The sequence below is a fragment of the Spodoptera frugiperda genome, chromosome 13, assembly GCF_023101765.2.
Source record: "Spodoptera frugiperda isolate SF20-4 chromosome 13, AGI-APGP_CSIRO_Sfru_2.0, whole genome shotgun sequence".
Lineage (NCBI taxonomy): Eukaryota > Metazoa > Arthropoda > Insecta > Lepidoptera > Noctuidae > Spodoptera > Spodoptera frugiperda.
The window spans coordinates 8,999,809-9,008,682 of NC_064224.1; the positions used below are offsets into that span (position 1 = coordinate 8,999,809).

The window sequence follows — 8,874 nt, forward strand, 5'->3', positions numbered from 1 at the left end:
AGAGCTCTTTTGTTGGGATAATAGAGTTTTATGAGGGTTCATTTTACGGTAGTTGATGCGTATGAGCAGATGCGTTGTGTGGAACGAATTAAACTTTTATTGTTGTTGTAGTGCGAAGTGGTTGTACATTAAATTTGCATCAGAATGCGATAATTGTTTGATGGCTTGTCTCGTTGCGGGTTTTTTGGGATTTCGTGTACATACTCTTGTTGTGTATGTGTGCAATGATGTATGTTTGTTCTATGTTACTTAGTTGCGTTGTTTCCTTTGATGTCTTTGTTATGTGTTCTGTGTGATAGTTTTACTTGTATGTAGTAAAGATTTGGCTATAGATAGCAGTAGCCTAAAAGTGATTAGGTAAAAGAAATATTTTACTTAGCTTAATACAACTTCTACCGATCTAGTACCTATTATCTCCTAAATGCGTGCTCATTAATCTACACTAACAAACAATTAAACTAATCTAAAAACTCCATCTCAAATTAAACAAAACAATAAATAAAAGTAAAATAAAAGTCAAAAACTTAACCCTACACCACGATAGTAAAATGATACAAAATTACATAGTACGCCACATATCCCTAGGGGTATAAAAGACCGTATGATCGATGGGCGGCGTATAACCCGTAACCAGCAAATGGGCCTATGGGACCGACGGCGCTAGGGTTGAAATGGAACATTCTGATAGGGACTTTGGATTTATGTAATTGTAATAAAATTGATGATCATCGGTTTTCCAAAATTGTGTGGGGGGTTATTTGTGTTGACTCAGGACTAGTGTTAGTAATAATTGAGATACTTCTTAACTATTGAACACAAGTTGTTTATTCATTATTTATATTAAGGCATATCAACAATGTTTATATTATAACTTTCATGAGACATACTAAATTAATTATTATGTTTTTCGCCTTACGCACGTAATTATTTGACGAGGAACTTGACTAGGTAATAGGTTAAATTTAAAAAGGTTAAAACTTGAAAATATGAATGTTAGTCTTTACAATTTTACAATCATTTTCGCGAAATCAAAAGATAATTAGAAAGTCTCAATTTCGCAATGAAATACTTGGACTCCAACATAAAAACATTTCAAAAACTAAATAACTTACAATTCCAGTACACATATACACTTCACTTAAAAACTAAAAAAAAAACTGCCTCAAAACGTCTATAATTACTTTAAACCCAGCAATAAAACAAAACAAAGCAAGAAGGAACTCAAACTCAAACGAGTAACATGAGTAAATGTTACTCAAACAAACGAATGGACCTACAAGCCGACGTTACTACTATAATTATCATATTTAAGACATCTCCCTATACTTGGACAAAGGACGGCCATAATATCCATTTTGTATAAACTTTAACTTTGATTTACAGCTGCTAAACATAGACTAAAGTACCTTTGTTACTTTGGTACGTCGTTAAATTTTCACATAAAATTACAAGTGGTAAGATACTAGTTAGTATTACATACTTTGCTTGTCTGTTTTGTAGAAACCGACAAATAAATGTATGCTAAGTCAAAAAGTCAAGTTTTTGGTAAATGTTACTAAATAATACTAAATCATAGTATTAATTATAAGCTGTGGTTTTTTCAGAGGTACAGAAAAATTTTATGATAATAATGTTTTATATATTGGTCTTACTCATTGAATAAAATCATAATTTAAGAGTAGATACGTTAATCAAGTTCAATTCATTCAAGCATACATTCCAGTGGTATACAATGTACACCCACTTTTGCAACCATTTGTGTTACAAGTCCCATGTAATAAAGGGTGAGCCTATTGCTATGATTCCTGACTCCGTGCTACTACTGAAAAATTAGCGTAAAACAAAAAAAGTCCAGTAAAACTTTGCCCGATCCCCGATCGAAGCTGAGACCCATTGTCCAGCAGTCACATTGCATCCACTCGACCAACAAGGCAATCATGGATCGAACCTATCTACATATAATATTATACAAAAGCCTGTCAATCAGTGTACATACATAGACATATTTGATTCTAGACATGTACAAGATCAGTCTCCATAGTACATACTCCCCTCTTCCACGCACCATTACCTCGAACAAAAAGGGTGGTTTCGGATATAAGTTGATTGATTTCTGATGTCAATATATGGGAGGTAATGTAGCGTGTCTGTCGCTGTATGGGACCCTATAATTGGAGGGGAGACACCATTATCCGTGAACTTTTAGTATCTATCATTTTTCTCTCACGGTCTCTGGTTGTAGATTTGATAGCGAATTTGTGTTTACAAACACAAATTCGTTTTATTTACTAGCTACTCCCGCGCGGTTTCACCCACCCTGCTCGGCTTCTAACAATCTTAGCGTGATGTTTTATAGCGTATAGCCTTCCTCGATAAATGCACTATCCAACACAAAAAGAATTATTCAAATCGGATCAGTACTTCCGGAGATTAGCGCGTTCAAACAAACTCTTCAGCTTTATAATATTAGTATAGATTTGTATGATATAAAAGTACCCTTCACTGATGAGCATGCATGAAAAGACTGATGACTGTTGATGAAGCGAAAGAGGTGTGTAAGATTCGTAGCAATTGGTTTTCCATTGTCTCTGCCTACCACCATTGGGAGACAGGCGTGAGGTTATGTATGTCTGATATTTATAATATTTGCGTATTTGTTTGTCTTTATAAAAACTTCATTGGTTTCAAGTATATGTATTATTGATGATTGTTATCAATAGTGATTCTACAGATTTATTATGATTGGATTAGCATTTCTATTTAGTTTCTGTTGTAACAACGTTAAAATACGCATTTCCTTTCGATTTTCCAATCCGACCATTCAAATAATAACTTTAAAACGAGATAAGAGTCATATTTCAACCAAGTAAACCCCAATTATATGAGAAACAATAAAAATACGAAATGTTTGATAGAAAATCGTTGAAAAATCAAAGTTATTACCTTATTCCCTTGTAAACTTTTTATCAGTAATAAACAAAAATGTGGTTTATAACTTGTACGGAATTGTAAGGAGCTATAAAGTGAACGATTGCATCAATTTCACGCCAATCCGTTGTAACTAACATATCGATTGACCAGTTTTACAGTCGCATTCAATTTTAATGGAAATCCTGATAACTTATTGCTTTCGACTATAAAAATATAATCGTATATGTTTCTACCTAATTCTTGGTAATTTTATGTTGTGGAAAATTTTCAGAGGAAATTATATTGTTTTTACGTTTCCCTTTGCGAAACATATTGAATTATTGATGCAAATAACTATATGTATGTTACAAATACAATACTGTTTAATGGCGTACATTTCTAAACACCAAAATCCCATTCGATATCATTAACTTGATTAATTCGACGGCTGTAGCGAAACTGTCACCACAAATACTGATTTGACAAAAGCAATGCTCTTAAATTGTCTTAAAGGCCTTGTATTTCTTCCAAAACAATATTCAAGCTAAAATTATTATCAGCAATTACTCTTTATTGTGTGACTCATTCAATAAACACTGTAGACAAAGCCAAATGTAACCCAATTCCTAACCTAAATAAGCGTAATATACAACCTTAAATCCATTTTTGGCAGAATAACAGATATACAGACTGTATGCATTAGTTACAATATCTCAAAAGCTACTGGCTGGATACAACGTGAATACATTTCGCAAGCCATTAACCCTGTGACAAATTGTCTTACAAAATGGCTGCCGACGTTTTTTGGGCGGGAAATCTGTTGTTGGCGCGCAGAAAAATTCGACAACGGATTTTTCTTTCAATAGCATGTGATATATGATTGGAGGGGTCGCATTGAATAGTTTTTTATTAGCTAGTTCCTTTAATCCTTTATTGTTGCTCGTCGACCATGAAATTATGTTATGATTTGTGTTTTCTATTTTTTTATCGCTATTGTAACGCATTTTTTAAAATACAATTACGTATTTATATAGATTTGCATTTAATTGAGCAAAAACTTCTTTCATCGTGATGAAAATGTATTTAATGATGGATGGTGTTTATGTACCATGAAAGTAATTGGTTAAATTACATAATAGTAATTAAGAAATTCTTTGTCAACAGGTTAAAGTTTGGTTCCAAAATAGAAGAACGAAACACAAACGAATGCAGCAAGAGGAGGAAGCGAAGACGGGAGGCAAGTCAGGTTCCTCGAGCATGAAGCCGGACGACGGCAGCCAGCTCAACAACTCCTACGAGGATGATGACGAGGAACTAATCGATATGGACATGGACGAACTCAGTGAAAGTGAAAATGAAACGTAAGACAGTGGACTAAGTGATAAAATTGTGTAAATATTAATGTAATCTAGATGTTTAGAGTATAGTTTTATTTATTTATGATTTTTAAGAGATTCTAGTACTGGCGATGTTGGTGGTATCTGTACGCCTGTCTCAGCCTACACTGACTCCAATAACGCTTGAATTCACCAGAATCAAATGAATTATGTACACATTTCATCGTGATTAGTACAAGCCATGCTTTACAAATCAAGCCCGATATTGTCATTAATAATCTTAATTTCAATAATTAATTTTGGCACTTGGCATGTCGCAATCAAATTTGCTGGTTTTAATTAAAATTTATTTGATTACCAAAGCTCGTTTATCAACACACAACATGATCAATCTTCAAAAAGTGGGCGTTAGTTGGTGTTTGCAATAATTTATATCAATTCTAAAGCCATTATTGTGGCCATATCATTAAATCAACTTTATAAAACGGTTTCAAAATGGCTTCCCGGGTCTTGTTAGCGTCACGGCTTATTAGATAACAAAATTGGCCGTATTATAATAGTTTTCGGGGTTTAAATTAATTAAAAATGGCTCTTTTTTGATGTTCATCCAGTGATGTGGGTATAATTAGACATTTTAGATTTGAAACGTTGATAGGCAGGGTATGTGGTTTCTCAACGAGCGCTGTCAACGGAGGAGAAGGATAACAATACGAGAGTTACGGGTGTTAGAGTGAGATAGGTGTAATATAGAGATGAAGGCGATTATGGGTGCGTTCAGGGCCCTATTATTAAGAGATGCGTTCGAAAACTATCGCGTTCTCGAATCGCGTTTCGTAATTGCTCGCGACGTAACCAAATTGTTTCTCGACTCGTTGACGATTGTTCTCAGCCACTATTTGTCTACGCGTTAGGAATTTAACGATAGAGATCTTTTTGTTGTTGATGATTTCTTTGACGCGTTGCCTAACTGTTTAGTTTGACTAACGACATGTCTCGACTATTGTTTTAATGTGTCACTTGTTTTTTATATTGTTTCAAATGTGAGCTTGAATTTTTATGGCCATTATTAATAGTGAAGTCCACTTTTTATTGCGAGGTGGTTTTGAATACTTTTGATACCGAAAATAATAATGAATTCGCACTAATCGTTCGTTCGGCTATTTTATGGCGGATTACAGTTGAACGCTAAAAACTTTACGGTCAATTAATCGATTAGCAACTTTGATTATGCTTAATTAAACTCCAAACTGGTTGGGGAAAGCTATGACTGGTATCATAACTCATGATTTTCTCAGCGTTTTTGGTAAATTTGTCCAGAAATGTACAGGATCAGTTCTCATTGTATTGTTTACTATGTTACTTCATAGGCTGTGGCCTTAAAACCCGAGTTTAAACGAGCGATTATAAGGCTAATTTGTATTTTCCTTTCCGTCTTTTGTTCATATGATTTACGATTACGAGTATCGAGTTCTCGCCGAATCGATTTACCGAGTGAATCGATTTTAAAAACAAACTATTTTGTTTTTGTTCAGTAACCGTGCGGTTATGCCATGTTGTTACAAAATGTAGTTTTTAAAAACATGCTAAGGTAATATATTTTTAATTGCTTCATATTGTTGAGTGGAAATTGGTTTCGATAAATGATAGAGAGCTTTAGATTTTACGTTATACTACACAGATTTAACTAGTAAAGAGTTCACAGCGTATTTATAAAGATTGAGAAATAAATTCTCTTTGGCTATTCGAATTCTTTAGTCTAATAAAAAACAAAAATCGATCATTGGAATGCGCTAACTACCTCACTGCGCTATTAAAAAAAAATCCGAGGCAAAGAACCAAAGCGTTTGGCTCGACGCCATTCGTAATTTGAAATCTAGATTCCATTTTCAGCTCAATTAACTCTTAGTCGATTTTAATTATCGATTTTATTCATTAAGTGTTTGCGATTAGCGGGCATGTCGATATTTTACGATGTATTCTTTCGTAAAAGTCCGTTTTTAATTACATTCGCATTGATTGCTTTTAATTCGCTGATTATGTGACATTATAGGGTTTATTGGAGTCATTCGATGTTGAGATAAGGCTGTACGATATTCGAATTGATTTTGACATGAGAATTTTGAGTGATACCGATGATTTTTTACTTATTGTTATAGGAAAAAGGACCGATTTTAACGAAAAAATCATCAAAAACATAGTCAAAATAACCTTGTCTCAATAATTATGTACTTATTTTAAGTTAAAGAATTTAATAGTTTATTATTTATGTTACGTTCGGATTTTTTTGACTGTTTCGTTGAAATCGGTCCTGTGTACTTATACTTAGAGCTCAAAATTGAGTAGCAATACACATGAAAGTAAAACATATTGCATACATATAAAGTTAACGATTCGCTCAAATATAGTAGTTTTATTAAGCCAGTTCCTTTAGAGTAATACGTTATGTGAATAAAAATATCTAACAACTCTATGCAGTATTATAATATCTACCCAGTGACGTTGGTATTTGACTGAGTGACGTCACAGTTTGTACACTAGAGTGACGTCAGAATGCGAGGAGCGGTATGAGAGATTAAAAATTAAATATTGATAATAAATAGTATGTCTAAATATTTATTTCTGATTTTTATTTTCTTCTTAAGACCTGGTGTTCAGTGAAATCATTATATTTTTACTTTTTATTTCACAAAGACTTTGTCAACAGTCTGTTGTTCTTCAACCTAAGATGATCTACTTATGTAATGAGAGGTTGTCACATGTACCTTCGAAATTCAACCCAGTGAAGTCAACCATAAAATGAAGTATAAGACAAGAAAACTACTTAAAAGAAAGAAAACGAAGTATTTATTCACTACTTATTTTTAAAGTCAACCTAAGAGCGGTACCACACGAAGCGTTGCACACGTTTCACTGGCGCCGCAACGTTGTTATGTCGCCGTAGCAGCATTGGACAGTCTGTTAATGAAAGTTTCCTTGTGACGCAAAACAACTGAGCGGTGTCGCTTTGACGTCGCAACGCATTCACCCATCCCCGCCTTGTCTTGGTGGTTGCAAGTCCGGTGCATCGTGTGACATGCAACAGATATTTCTATGTATGACGACGCAGCGACACCGCTCTGTTTCGTGTGTCCCCGCTCTAATTCACACAAACATTTATGCGTGTTTGCCTACAGGCTACACTTTAAAACACGAAGCGTGCAATAAAGACCGATGAACGAAATCGCTTCAAGCACTCCCATTCATTCATTCAGTCTTTTAGTTCATTCACACGTTGACAGATGCGTGACAACTGACAATTGACAATTTGACGTTTATATTTAACGTAAGAAAAGAATACAGATAATGTATATAAAACTATTTATTTCTTATTATGTATTTATTAAGGAACTTATGTTTAAGATTGGGCATGTTTTGGAGGACTTGTTCACAAGATTTTGTGTTAAAATATGTATTTGAAGATGACATCTTACTAATTGCATTTTTAGTTTAGAATTTTTTATTCAAACAATGTATTTCACTAATTTTAATTTTTTGAAATTGTAATGGGAATTCTATAATGTTGTTTTCAATAAAGATTTTAATTTAGTATTTGTCATTTGGTGAAGCGCTAGTGAGGCATAGATAGGGTCTTTTATCTTTAAGTCCAATCGTTCGATAGCTGTCAACAACTTTATTGAGAAGAGACCTTACTGTACACTAGCGCCTCTACCAATTTAAAAACTCTTGTTTCATGTATTTACGCCCAATCTTTTAAATATATTGTAAATGTCTCTAAAATTTAAAAATAAAAGGTTCCTTCTTCTTCGTAATGCCACAAAAACAGTTTTGTAAATAAATTAACTAACAAACAATCTTCTAGGTTAGTTGTACATTCTTTTTATTTAATAAAAAACATAGTAAAGTTGTACATATGTGTGTTTAGATGTAAAAGAATACGGTATAAGTGTATCTGTGTGTATATCAAGTCTTCAATGACGCCCATAATGTTTCGTTCCGACTCATTGCGAAAATGTAGTAACTTAAAATCAAACGAGTGATATATAAAATATATGTTTTTACTCATTTAACTTTTTGTTGTTTTCTTTCTCATATCAACGGCCTATAAATGGCCACTGCTGAACAAAGGCTCCTTCTCACACGGAAAAGGTTTGAGCATTAATCACCAGGCTTGCTCAATACGGGTTGGCGATTTCAAACTTATAATTAGAAATTATAAGCCCAGGCTTCTTCACGATGTTTTCCTATAAATATATAAATGTGAGTTTGTTTGTTTGGGTGTTTTGATTTGGAAACGTGGGCAAAGCTGCTGGCAGAAACTAAATAAATAAAGGTTTGACTTACAACTAGTATAGGTAAATGTGTGTTTGTTTGTATGGACTACAGGTACTGAACTTTATTATTGATGAAATTCATACCAGGTGCCACGTAAGTATGTAATAAAGAAAATCTACGATTCAGTAGCCACCAATTTACTGATCCTAAGTAGGGATGGGTAATCCGGAGCTGCGGACGACGTAAAAGGTTACCGGGGCTCGGGCTCAAAGTAGGAGAAGGAACGGGGTGGTTTTTAGTCAGTAAGAGTCTGACACTCCCTCTCGCCTCACCCAAGGCGGGAGAAGTCATTGGA

The 8,874-nt window shown here is 34.0% G+C and overlaps 1 protein-coding gene across 1 annotated transcript in view; it reads left to right on the forward strand.

Moving 5' to 3' along the window:
• Window positions 1–8,314, forward strand: part of LOC118270343 (homeotic protein empty spiracles) — a 37,400-nt gene extending 29,086 nt beyond the window's left edge. The window contains exon 3 of the mRNA XM_035585904.2: window positions 4,075–8,314. Within this exon, the coding sequence (XP_035441797.1) occupies window positions 4,075–4,275 (201 nt within the window). The 3' untranslated portion in view covers window positions 4,276–8,314. The remainder of the gene's footprint in view (window positions 1–4,074) is intronic.
• Window positions 8,315–8,874: the final 560 nt, after the last annotated feature.